This window comes from Vidua chalybeata, chromosome 36 (assembly GCF_026979565.1).
Source record: "Vidua chalybeata isolate OUT-0048 chromosome 36, bVidCha1 merged haplotype, whole genome shotgun sequence".
Classification (NCBI taxonomy): domain Eukaryota; kingdom Metazoa; phylum Chordata; class Aves; order Passeriformes; family Viduidae; genus Vidua; species Vidua chalybeata.
In genome coordinates, this window is record NC_071565.1 from 163,529 (window position 1) to 176,079 (window position 12,551).

General features: G+C 61.6%; 2 protein-coding genes across 4 annotated transcripts in view; both read left to right on the plus strand.

Moving 5' to 3' along the window:
* Positions 1-7,387, plus strand: part of CHD3 (chromodomain helicase DNA binding protein 3) — a 49,048-nt gene extending 41,661 nt beyond the window's left edge. For all 3 annotated transcript variants that reach the window (XM_053968569.1, XM_053968570.1, XM_053968571.1), the window contains 5 exons: positions 790-922; positions 2,168-2,363; positions 4,245-4,408; positions 5,238-5,367; positions 6,972-7,387. In XM_053968569.1, coding sequence (XP_053824544.1) covers positions 790-922; positions 2,168-2,363; positions 4,245-4,408; positions 5,238-5,367; positions 6,972-7,066 — 718 coding nt within the window. In that variant the 3' untranslated portion in view covers positions 7,067-7,387. The remainder of the gene's footprint in view (positions 1-789; positions 923-2,167; positions 2,364-4,244; positions 4,409-5,237; positions 5,368-6,971) is intronic.
* Positions 7,388-8,686: 1,299 nt separating this feature from the next.
* Positions 8,687-11,691, plus strand: LAMTOR4 (late endosomal/lysosomal adaptor, MAPK and MTOR activator 4). Its single transcript, XM_053968607.1, has 4 exons — positions 8,687-8,831; positions 9,148-9,228; positions 9,974-10,091; positions 11,469-11,691. The coding sequence occupies exons 1-4, from the start codon at positions 8,829-8,831 to the stop codon at positions 11,564-11,566; spliced, it is 300 nt and encodes a 99-aa protein (XP_053824582.1). The 5' UTR covers positions 8,687-8,828; the 3' UTR covers positions 11,567-11,691.
* Positions 11,692-12,551: the final 860 nt, after the last annotated feature.

Here is a 12,551-nt window from a genome sequence, read left to right on the forward strand (position 1 = left end):
ATCCATTCGTGGTGTGCTGTGTCTGGGGGATGTTGGGGACAGGGAGATGTGATGATGCAGTGACAGGGTGACACGGTGACACGATGGCAGGTGACACAGTGACAGGTGATAGTGTGACACAGTGACAGGTGACACAGTGACATGGTGACAGGTGACACAGTGACATGGTGACAGGTGACAGTGACACAGTGATAGGTGACAGAGTGACACAATGACACGGTGACACAGTGACAGGTGACACGGTGACAGAGGGACACGGTGGCAGTCCTTAGCGCGCAGCCACGGCTCTATGTGCTGTGTAAGGGGGATGTTGGGGACAGGGTGTAGCAGTGACACAGTTACACGGTGACACGGTGACATGGTGACATGGTGGCAGGGTGACACGGTGGCAGTCCTTAGCGCGCAGCCACGGCTCAGTGTGCTGTGTAAGGAGGATTTGGGGACAGGGTGACACGGTGGCAGGGTGACACAGTGACATAATGACATGGTGGCAATCCTTAGCACGCAGCCACGGCTCCATGTGCCACGTAAGGGGGATTTGGGGACAGGGTGTAGCGGTGACACGGTGGCAGGGTGACAGGTGACACGGTGACACAATGACACGGTGACACGGTGGCAGTCCTTAGCGCGCAGCCACGGCTCCGTGTGCCGTGTAAGGGGGATTTGGGGACAGGGTGTAGCAGTGACACAGTGACACGGTGACACAGTGGCAGGGTGACAGGTGACACGGTGACACGGTGGCAGGGTGACAGGTGACACGGTGACACGGTGGCAGTCCTTAGCGCGCAGCCACGGCTACGCGCGCTGGACCGACATCCAGAACGACGGCGCCTTCGGGGTCATCAACGAACCCTTCAAGGGCGAGGCCTCCAAGGGCAACTTCCTGGAGATGAAGAACAAGTTCCTGGCGCGCCGCTTCAAGGTCAGCGCCCGTGGTGGCACCGGGTGGCACGGGGGTGACAGCGAGGGTGGCCTTGCACAAGGGGCTGGGATGAGCGGGAAGGGAGCCGAGGGTGCTCGGACACCTGGGTGGGGGCTGCAGGTGTTGGGTGAGGTCAGGGTTGGACACCTGGGCTCTCCAGGTGTTGGGTGAGGTCAGGGTTGGGCGCTTGGACATCTGTGTCGTCCAGATGTTGGTGAGGTCAGGGCTGGACCCACCAACAGCTGGATGCTCCAGCTGTTGGTGAGGTCATAGGTGGGTGGGTGTCTGGACACCTGGGACCTCCAGCTGTTGGGTTTCCCCACATCTGACCCCACCAACACCTGGCCCCTCCAGCTGTTGATGAGGTCAGGGCTGGACCCACCAACACCTGGATCCTCCAGATGTTGGGTTTACCTCAAACCTGGACCCAACACCTGGATCTTCCAGCTGTTGATGAGGTCAGGGCTGGACCCTCCAGATGTTGATGGGGTCATAGGTGGGTGTCTGGACACCTGGCCCCTCCAGCTGTTGATGAGGTCGGGGCCGGCCCCTCCAGCTGTTGATGGGGTCAGGGCTGGCCCCACCAACACCTGGATCCTCCAGATGATGAGGTCAGGGTTGGACCCACCAACACCTGGCCCCTCCAGCTGTTGATGGGGTCAGGGCCAGCCCTTCCAGCTGTTGATGGGGTCAGGGCTGCCCCCTCCAGCTGTTGATGGGGTCAGGGTCGGCCCCTCCAGCTGTTGATGGGGTCGGGGCTGGCCCCACCCACACCTGGCCCCTCCAGCTGTTGATGAGGTCAGGGCTGGCCCCTCCAGCTGTTGATGAGGTCAGGGCCAGCCCTTCCAGCTGTTGATGGGGTCAGGGCTGGCCCCTCCAGCTGTTGATGGGGTCGGGGCCGGCCCCTCCAGCTGTTGATGGGGTCGGGACCGGCCCCACCCACACCTGGCCCCTCCAGCTGTTGATGAGGTCAGGGCCAGCCCTTCCAGCTGTTGATGAGGTCAGGGCCAGCCCTTCCAGCTGTTGATGGGGTCGGGGCCAGCCCCTCCAGCTGTTGATGGGGTCAGGGCCAGCCCTTCCAGCTGTTGATGGGGTCAGGGCTGCCCCCTCCAGCTGTTGATGGGGTCGGGGCCAGCCCCTCCAGCTGTTGATGGGGTCGGGGCCAGCCCCTCCAGCTGTTGATGGGGTCGGGGCCGGCCCCACCCGCGCCCCCTGCCCCGCTGACGCCCCCCTGCCCCGCCGCAGCTCCTGGAGCAGGCGCTGGTGATCGAGGAGCAGCTGCGCCGCGCCGCCTACCTGAACATGACGCAGGACCCCAGCCACCCCGCCATGGCCCTCAACACGCGCTTCGCCGAGGTCGAGTGCCTGGCCGAGAGCCACCAGCACTTGTCCAAGGAGTCGCTGGCGGGCAACAAGCCGGCCAACGCCGTGCTGCACAAGGGTAAGAGGCGGCAGGGCCGGCGCGCCCGGCGCGGACGCCCGGTGTAGCGCCCGCCTCGCTGCTCTGTACGCGCTGTGTGACGCCATTAAAGAGGGGTTCTGCTCCCAACGCCGCCTCCCGGTGTCTCCTTGCTCTGCGTGCGCTTCCGCGGGGGCTGGGCCGCGCCGGGGTGCCGGGGCGCGGGGGAAGCGCGAGCGAGGCCGGAGTAAGGTCCGAGTAAAGTCGGAGTAAGGTCCCAGTAAAGTCTGATAAAGGTCCCAGTAAAGTCTGATTAAGGTGCCAGTAAAGTCCGAGCAAAGTCTGATTAAGGTGCCAGTAAAGTCTGAGTAAAGTCGGATTAAGGTGCCAGTGAAGTCTGATTAAGGTGCCACTAAAGTCCCAGTGAAGTCTGATTAAGGTGCCAGTAAAGTCTGAGTAAAGTCAGATTAAGGTGCCAGTAAAGTCCCAGTAAAGTCGGATTAAGGTCTGAGTAAAGTCCAAGTAAAGTCTGATTAAGGTGCCAGTAAAGTCTGATAAAGGTGCCAGTAAAGTCCCAGTAAAGTCAGATTAAGGTGCCAGTAAAGTCTGATTAAAGTGCCAGTAAAGTCCAAGTGAAGTCAGATTAAGGTGCCAGTAAAGTCCGAGTAAAGTCGGACTAAAGTCAGGTTAAGGTCGGAGCTAAGTCCTAATAAAGGATTTTATTAGGTCAGAATAAGGTTGGAGTAAAGTCCGAGTAAGGTTGGAGTAAAGTCGGACTAAAGTCCCAGTAAAGACCTAGTAAAGTCCAAATAAGCTCGGAGTAGAGCCCTAGTAAAGTCGGAGTACGAACAGCATAAAGTCAGAGTAAAGTCTGAATAAGGTCGGCATGAAGTCGGACTAAAGTCTTAGTAAAGTTCTGAGTAAAGTCCTCGTAAATTCTGAGTGAGCTCGGAGTAAGATCGGAGTAAAGCCAGTGTAAGGAGGGAGGTGCATGGAGGGGTTGTGGCTTGGCGCTGAGGTGGCTCTGCTGAGTAGCTGTGGTGTAAAGCTGGAGTATGTTCCTAGTGCCGTCCTGTGTGTATCTCTGGAGTAGTTTACGCCTTGGTCCCTTCTCCCTTCCCTCCCTCCCTTCCTCCTCGCCCGGGGGTGTTTTGGTGGAGTATCCCCGGAGTATCCCCGCAGTGCATGCTGGGAGTAAGCCTGGAGTAGCGCCGGTGTTTGCATGCGCCGGAGCACCCCGGTGTAAGCCCGGAGTATCCCCGGTGTAATTAATGCGTAAAGCCCAGAGGACTCCGGAGGGATGAGCTGAGTAAACCCGGAGTATCCCTGGTGTATTTAATGCCAGGAATATCCCTGGAGTAACTCCAGAGCACACCGGAGTCACCTCCGCCGTGTCCGAGGAGTAGCCACAGAGTAGCCACAGAGTAGCCCTGTGTGTGCAGGCCTGCAGTAAGGCGGGAGTAACCCTGGAGTATCTCTGGAGTACCTCGAGGAGATACTCAGAGTAAGGAGCACACCTGGGGTATCTCTGCTGTGGGCGAGGCACACCCTGAGTAAGACAGGGGTAAACCTTGAGTAAGTCAGGAGTACACCCCGAGTAAGTCAGGAGTACACCCAGAGTAAGTCAGGAGTACACCCCGAGTAACTCCGGAGCACCCCCCGGGTACTCCCACCCTACTCACACCCCCCGAGTAAGCTCCGAGTACCCCCTGAGTAACTCCCAGCTCCTCCCCCTCCCTCTCCCCACCCCCCCATTCTCACGTGAGTATCTCCCACCCACCCCCTCCCCGCGAGTAACCCGCGAGTAACCCGCGAGTAACCTGTGAGTAAGCTGCGAGTAGGCTGCGAGCGGGTGCGGGACGGCCCCCCGGCGCTGACGGGCGGCTCTTTCTCTCTCTCTGTCCCCCCCGGCCCCGCGGGCAGTGCTGAACCAGCTGGAGGAGCTGCTGAGCGACATGAAGGCGGACGTGACGCGCCTGCCGGCCACGCTGTCCCGCATCCCCCCCATCGCCGCCCGCCTGCAGATGTCCGAGCGCAGCATCCTCAGCCGCCTGGCCAGCAAGGGCACCGAGAGCCACCCCCCGCCCGTGAGTGACCCCTGGGGACACTGCCATTGTCACCCTGTCACACTGCCACCCTGTCACACTGTCACCCTGCCCTGGGGACATTGTCACCCTGCCCCTGCCACCACGGCATCCTCGGCCGCCTGGCCAGCAAGGGCACCGAGAGCCACCCCCCGCCCGTGAGTGACCCCTGGGGACACTGCCATTGTCACCCTGTCACCCTGTCACCCTGTCACACTGTCACCCTGCCCTGGGGACATTGTCACCCTGCCCCTGCCACCAGGGCATCCTCAGCGGTTTGGCCAGCAAGGGCACCGAGAGCCACCCCCTGCCCGTGAGTGACCCCTGGGGACACTGCCATTGTCACCCTGCCCTGGGGACATCGGTATTGTCACCCTGTCACACTGTCACCCTGTCACCCTGTCACACTGTCACCCTGTCACATTGTCACACTGTCACCCTGCCCTGGGGACATCAGCATTGCCACCCTGTCACCTGGCCCCAGGGACATTGTCCACCACCTTGGGGACACCCGTGACCTTGGGGACACTTTGTCCTGAGGACACCCCTGGCCGTGGGGGTGAGGGTGGCACCGGGAGGTGACCCTGGAGGTGACAGTGGGAGGGTGGCACCAGGAGGTGACAGTGGGAAGTGACAGCGGGGGGGTGACAGTGGGAGGTGACAGTGGGAGGTGACAGCGGGGGGGTGACAGTGGGAGGTGACAGAGGGGGGGTGGCACCAGGAGGTGACCCCGGAGGTGACAGCAGGAGGTGACAGCGGTGGGGGGGTGACCCCGGAGGTGACCCCGGAGGTGACCCCGGAGGTGACCCCGTGTCCCTGTCCCTGTCCCCAGACCTTCCCGCCGGGGCCCTACGCCACCCCCCCGAGCTACGGGGGCACCTTCGGGACCCCCCCGGCCGGAGCCCTCCCCCACCCCGGGGGGGCCAACTACAGCCAGATGCCACCGGGCTCCTTCATCTCCGGTGAGCCGGGGGACACGGGGGACAGAAATGGGACACTGGGGGGACAGAAATGGGACACTGGGGGGACAGAAATGGGGACATTGGGGGACAGAAATGGGGCATGGGGGACAGAAATGGGGACATTGGGGACAGAAATGGGACATTGGGGGACAGAAATGGGGACATTGGGGGACAGAAATGGGACATTGGGGGACAGAAATGGGACACGGGGGACAGAAATGGGACATTGGGGACAGAAATGGGACATTGGGGGACAGAAATGGGACATTGGGGGACAGAAATGGGACACGGGGGACAGAAATGGGACATTGGGGGACAGAAATGGGACACGGGGGACAGAAATGGGACATTGGGGGACAGAAATGGGGACATTGGGGGACAGAAATGGGACATTGGGGGACAGAAAGGGGACACGGGGGACAGAAAGGGGACACGGGGGACAGAAATGGGACATTGGGGGACAGAAATGGGACACGGGGGACAGAAATGGGACATTGGGGGACAGAAATGGGACATTGGGGGACAGAAAGGGGACACTGGGGGACAGAAACGGGACACGGGGGACAGAAATGGGGACATTGGGGGACAGAAATGGGACATTGGGGGACAGAAAGGGGACACGGGGGACAGAAATGGGGACATTGGGGGACAGAAATGGGACATTGGGGGACAGAAAGGGGACACGGGGGACAGAAATGGGACATTGGGGGACAGAAATGGGACATTGGGGGACAGAAAGGGGACACGGGGGACAGAAATGGGGACATTGGGGGACAGAAAGGGGACACGGGGGACAGAAAGGGGACATTGGGGACAGAAATGGGACACGGGGGACAGAAATGGGACACGGGGGACAGAAATGGGACATTGGGGGACAGAAACGGGACATTGGGGGGACAGAAAGGGGACACTGGGGGGACAAATGGGACATTGGGGGGACACACGGGACATTAGGGGACAGAAATGGGACACTGGGGGGACAAACTGGGGACACTGAGGGGAGAAATGGGACACGGGGGGGACACATGGGACATTGGGGGACAAACTGGGGACACTGGGGGACAGAAAGGGGACACTGGGGGGGTCTCTGGTCCGTGGGGGGGGGGGCTCTCGGGGGTCCCTGAGGGTGTCATTGGGTGGGGGGAGGGGAAGGAGGGAGGTCCTTGGAGGGGTCATTTGGGGAGGGGTCCCTGGAGGGGGAGGGGGTCCCAGGGGTGTCACCCATGGGTGGGGGTCCCTTCCCCCCCCCCGACCCCCCCGTGCCCCTCCCCCAGCCTAGAACGGCCCCGCGGTGCTGCTGAAGCGGGGTGGGGGTGGGGGGGGGTTCCCATGGGTGGGGGTCTCTGGGGGGGTTCCCATGGGTGGGGTGGGGGTCCCACGGGTGGGGTGGGGGTCCCTGACCCCCCCTGACCCCCCCCGTGCCCCTCCCCCAGCCTCGAACGGCCCCGCGGTGCTGGTGAAGCGGGGTGGGGGTGGGTTCCCATGGGTGGGGGGTCTCTGGGGGGGGTTCCCATGGGTGGGGGTCTCTGGGGGGGGTTCCCATGTGTGGGGGGGGTCCCACGGGTGGGGTGGGGGTCCCTGACCCCCCCGTGCCCCTCCCCCAGCCTCGAACGGCCCCGCGGTGCTGGTGAAGCGCGAGGCGGAGGCGCTGGAGCGGAAGGAGCCGCGGGGGGGGGAGGTGATCTGCATCGACGACTGAGGGGGGGCGGGGCCTGGGGGGGGCCCCCCCGCCCCTCCCCCCCCTCGCCAGCCCCGCCCCGGGGTGGCCCCGAGCGCGGCGGGGGGAGGGGCGGGGGCGGTTTCGTTGGTTTTGGTTTTTTGTTTTTTTTTTTTTGGTTTTTTTTTTTTTTTTTTTTGGGGGGGGGGGGGTGGGGGGGGGGGAGGGGGGGTTATAAATATGGAATTCTATAAATATGGATTTATGGGGGCGGGGCGCTCCCCGCCCCTCCCCCCCCCCCCCCGCGCTCGGGCTCCTGTTCAACCGCAGCGAATAAACCCCGGATCCTTCCTTGGCTACCGACGCCGCCTCCGCGCTGGCCACGCCCGAGGGGGGGCGGCGGGCAGGGGAGGGGGGACCTCGGGGGTGGGGGGGTGGCGATCGGGAATTGGGGTGTGGCTACTGCTGGGGTGGGCGTGGCTACCGCGAGGATGGGTGTGGCTACTGTCAGGATGGTCGTGGCTACCATGGAGATGGTCGTGGCTACCGTGGGGATGGGTGTGGCTACCGCGGGGATGGGTCTGGCTATCATGGGGATGGGTGTGGCTACTGTCAGGATGGTCGTGGCTACCATGGAGATGGTCGTGGCTACCGTGGGGATGGGCATGGCTACCATGGGGGTGGGTGTGGCTACCATGGGGATGGGTCTGGCTACCATGGGGATGGTCATCGCTAACGTGGGGATGGGTGTGGCTACCATGGGGATGGGTGTGGCTACCATGCAGGTGGGTGTGGCTACTGTGAGGATGGTCGTGGCTACCATCAAGGCGGTCATGGCTATCATGGGGGTGGGTGTGGCTACCATCAGGATGGTCGTGGCTACCATGGGGATGGTCATGGCTACCGTGGGGATGGTCATGGCTACCATGGAGAGGGTTGTGGCTACCATGGGGACGGTCATGGCTACTGTGCGGATACGCATGGCTACTGTCAGGATGGGCATGGCTACAATGGAGATGGGCATGGCTACCATGGAGATGATCACAGCCACCATGGGGATGGGTGTGGCTACTGTCAGGATGGGCATGGCTACCATCAAGGTGCTCATGGCTACTGTCAGGATGGTCGTGGCTACCGTGGCAGTGGTCACCTGGGGGTGGTGTGCTGGGCGTGGCTACCATCAAGGCGGTCATGGCTACCATGGGGGTGGTCATGGCAACCCCTGGGATGGGCATGGCTACCATCAGGGTGGTCACCTGAGGGTGGTGGCCACCAGGAGTTGGGGTTTGGCCACTGGTGGGGTGGGCGTGGCTACCATGGGGATGGGCGTGGCTACCATCAGGATAGTCGTGGCTACCATCAGGATAGTCGTGGCTACCGTGGTGATGGGCGTGGCCGGGGGGGGGAATTCCCGTTTTTTTGAGGCTCTTTTGGGCCGTTTTGCCCGAATTTCGGCATTTTGGGGGCGCGCGGCGCCGGGGGCGGAGCTGGAGGACTGAGGGACGATAGAGACGGGCGCTGGAGGAGTGAGCGTCGCTTCCGGGTTTGTGGAAGAACCATAGAGAAAAGCGGAACTTCCGGTTTCCTGGCGGGGAAAACCATAGAGATGAGCGCCGGAGGACTGAGCGTCACTTCCGGCCCGCCGAACCATAGAAAGCTCCATTTTTCTCTCTGCCCGCGTGATTCTGGAGCCGGCTCTGATTGGTGAGAAGGTCGGTGACGAAAGAAGCTCTGAACCAATGAGAAGGCGAGGCGGGCACTGAGGGCGGGTCACGTGACCGGAACAGGAAGCGGGAGCGTCGCTATGGTGAGAACTGGGATGGGGAACTGGGGAAACTGGGGGGGACTGGGATGGACTGGGAGGGACTGGGATGGACTGGGATGGACTGGGAGGGACTGGGATGGACTGGGAGGGACTGGGATGGACTGGGATGGACTGGGAGGGACTGGGGGGGACTGGGATGGACTGGGGGGGACTGGGGGGGTCCCTGGGGGTCCCCGGGGGCGCGGCCCTGGGAGTTCCTGCTGCTTCCCGGGCTGACACCGGCCCGTTCCGGCCCGTACTGGTTTGTACTGGTTTGTACTGGTTTGTACTGGTTTGTGCTGGTTTGTGCCGGTTGCAGACGGCGGCGCTGACGCAGGGCCTGGAGCGGGTGCCGGCCCAGGCCGGGTACCTCGTCATCAGCGACGGCGCCGTGCTGGCCGTGAGGGGGAGGGGTCCCAAAAACCGGGGGGGGAGGGGGGTCCCCAAAATTGGGGGGAGGGGGAAGCAGAAAAGCGGGGGGAGGGGTCCCTAAAAATGGGGGGGGGCGGGAATTGGGAGGTCCCAAAAATTGGGGAGGGGTCTCTAAAATTGGGGGGGGGGAGGCAAAAAATTTGGGGGGGGGGTGGGGTCTCTAAAATTTGGGTGTTCCAAAATCTGCGGGGGGGGGGGGCAAAAATTGGGGGGAAGGGGGGGAAAATTTGGGAGGGTTCAAAAAATTTTTGGGGGGTTCCTAAATTCAGAGAGGGGTCCCTAAAAACTGGGGGTTCCCGGGTGGTTTTTGGGGCATTTTTGGGGGATTTTTCTTCTCTGGGAGCCTCCATTTTTTGGGGGGGGGATCTTGGAGTGAAAATTCCCAAAATATTTTGGGGGATCCCCAGGAATTTTGGGAGCTTTTAGGGGTTCCCAGCTGCTTTTTGGGGTGGTTTTTGGGATTTTTTTTTTTTCCCCCTCTGGGCTCCCCCAATTTTTTTGGGATCTTCCCCTGAAAATTCCAAAAAAAATTTTTTTGGGATCCCCAGGAATTTGGGGAATTTTTGGGGGGGTTCTCGGGCCAGTTTTTGGGGTGGTTTTGCTGCATTTTGGAGCCGGTTTTTGGGGATTTTTTTTTTTTTCCCGGGCTCTTCCCCCTGAGAATTCCCAGGAAAGTTTTGGGGTTCCCCAAATCCCGAATTTTCCCTCCCCAGTCCTCGGGGGACCTGGAGAACGACGAGCACACGGCCACCGTCCTGCAGGGCCTGGTGGCCACGGCGCTGGGGCTGCGGCTGCCCCGCGGCCACGAGCCGCCCTTCCGGCGCCTCTCGGGTGAGCCCCGGCACAAAAACGGCCCAAAACGGCCCAAAACAGACCCAGAATGGTCCAAAATGGCACAAAAATGGCACAAAATGGCACAAAAATGGCACAAAATGGGACAAAACGGCACAAAATGGCACAAAATGGCACAAAACAGTCCCAGAATGGTCAAAAATGGCACAAAAATGGCACAAAATGGCACAAAAATGGCACAAAATGGGACAAAACGGCCCAAAATGGCCCAAAATGGTCCAAAATGGCACAAAATGGGACAAAATGGCACAAAATGGCACAAAATGGGACAAAATGGACCCCAAAATGGCACAAAACGGCCCAAAACAGACCCAGAATGGTCCAAAATGGCACAAAAATGGCACAAAATGGGACAAAATGGCACAAAATGGGACAAAATGGACCCAAAAATGGCACAAAATGGCACAAAAACGGCACCAAAATGGCACAAAATTGTCCAAAATGGGACAAAATGGCCCAAAATGGAACCCAAAATGGCAGAAAATGGTCCAAAATGGGACAAAATGGCCCAAAATGGCCCCAAAAATGGTATAAAACGGCCAAAAACAGACCCAGAATGGTCCAAAACAGCACAAAACGGCACAAAACGGCACAAAAATGGCACAAAATGGGACAAAACGGCCCCAAAATGTCCCCAGAAGTCCCTGCAGGGGGTGGCCCTGTCCCCACTGTCCCCGTTGTCCCCAGCGGTGTTTGGGGAGCTCTCCCTCCCTGTCACTGTCCCTGGTGGCTCTGGGGACACGGGGGTGGCTCTGGGGACACGGGGGTGGCTCTGGGGACACCAAGGATGGCTCTGGGGACACCAAGGATGGCTCTGGGGACACAGGGGTGGCTCTGGGGACACCAAGGATGGCTCTGGGGACACCAAGGATGGCTCTGGGGACACAGGGGTGGCTCTGGGGACACCAAGGATGGCTCTGGGGACACTGGGGGTGGCTCTGGGGACACCAAGGATGGCTCTGGGGACACGGGGGTGGCTCTGGGGACACAGGGGTGGCTCTGGGGACACCAAGGATGGCTCTGGGGACACTGGGGGTGGCTCTGGGGACACCAAGGATGGCTCTGGGGACACGGGGGTGGCTCTGGGGACACGGGGATGGCTCTGGGGACACCAAGGATGGCTCTGGGGACACTGGGGGTGGCTCTGGGGACACGGGGATGGCTCTGGGGACACCAAGGATGGCTCTGGGGACACACGGCTGGCCCTGGGGACACCAAGGGTGGCTCTGGGGACACCAAGGATGGCTCTGGGGACACGGGGATGGCTCTGGGGACACAGGGGTGGCTCTGGGGACACGGGGGTGGCTCTGGGGACACCAAGGGTGGCCCTGTCCCCACTGTCCCCGTTGTCCCCAGTGGTGTTTGGCGAGCACTCCCTCCTCGTCACTGTCTCGGGACAGAAACTCTTCGTGGTCAAGCGCCACCACCACGTCCAGGAGCCGGTGGCCGTGTGAAAGATGTCCCCAAAGTGTCCCCAAAGTGTCCCCAGAGGGGGTGGCACCGCCCCCGGCCGCCTTCTGCTGTCCCCAGAGCGTCCCCAGATCCCCCCCGTGGGGACAATAAACGACGTCCGAGGGTGGCTGTGGCGCTTTGTGACCTCCTTGGGGACATCCAGGTGGCACCAGGGGACATCCAGGTCACCCTTGGGGACATCCAGACCCTCCTGGGGACATCCAGGCCACCCTTGGGGACATCCAGACCCTCCTGGGGACATCCAGGTGACACCACCAGGTGACATCCAGCTTTCTTTATTGGCAATAAATAACAGGGACAGAGGTGCCACCCTTGTCCCCAGTGTCCCCAACCCGGGGGTGGCACTGCAGGCCCCTCCCCTCCCCCCCCTCCCCCACTTTGGCTCGGGGACGCTTCCTCAATGTCCCCAAATGTCCCCAAAATCCCGACGCCAAGCGCGAGCACGGCTCCAGGCCGTGTCCCCAAAGTGTCCCCAAGGTCCCCTCCTCCATGGCATGTGGCAGTGGTAGCAACCCCCCCATTGTCCCCAAAGTGTCCCCAAGGCTCTGGGGGTGGCCCTGGGACACTGGGGTGGCTCTGTCCCCAGTGTCCCCTGTCCCCAAAGTTCCCCCAAGGCTCTGGGGGTGGCCCTGTCCCCTTGGTCCCTGTCCCCGGTGTCCCCAAGGCCCTGGAAGTGGCCCTGAGGACACTGGGGGTGGCCCTGTCCCCACGATGTCCCCAAGCTGTCCCCGTTGTGCCAGCACCATCCCCCCTGTCCCAGTGGTGTCCCCAATGTCCCCAAGCTGTCCCCACAGTCCCAGTGCTGTCTGTGCCACCCCAGTGGTGTCACCATGATGTCCCCAGTGTCCCAGCGCTGTCCCCACTGTCCCCTCGCTGTCCCCTCGCTGTCCCCACCCTGTCCCCAGCTGTCCCCTCGTTGTCCCCACCCTGTCCCCAGCTGTCCCCTCGCTGTCCCCTCGCTGTCCC

Coding starts and splice junctions, on each gene's coding strand:
- LAMTOR4 (XM_053968607.1), top strand. Junction 9,229..9,973: donor GCGACGGCGCCGTGCTGGCC/GTGAGGGGGAGG, acceptor TTCCCTCCCCAG/TCCTCGGGGGACCTGGAGAA. Junction 10,092..11,468: donor GCCCTTCCGGCGCCTCTCGG/GTGAGCCCCGGC, acceptor CGTTGTCCCCAG/TGGTGTTTGGCGAGCACTCC.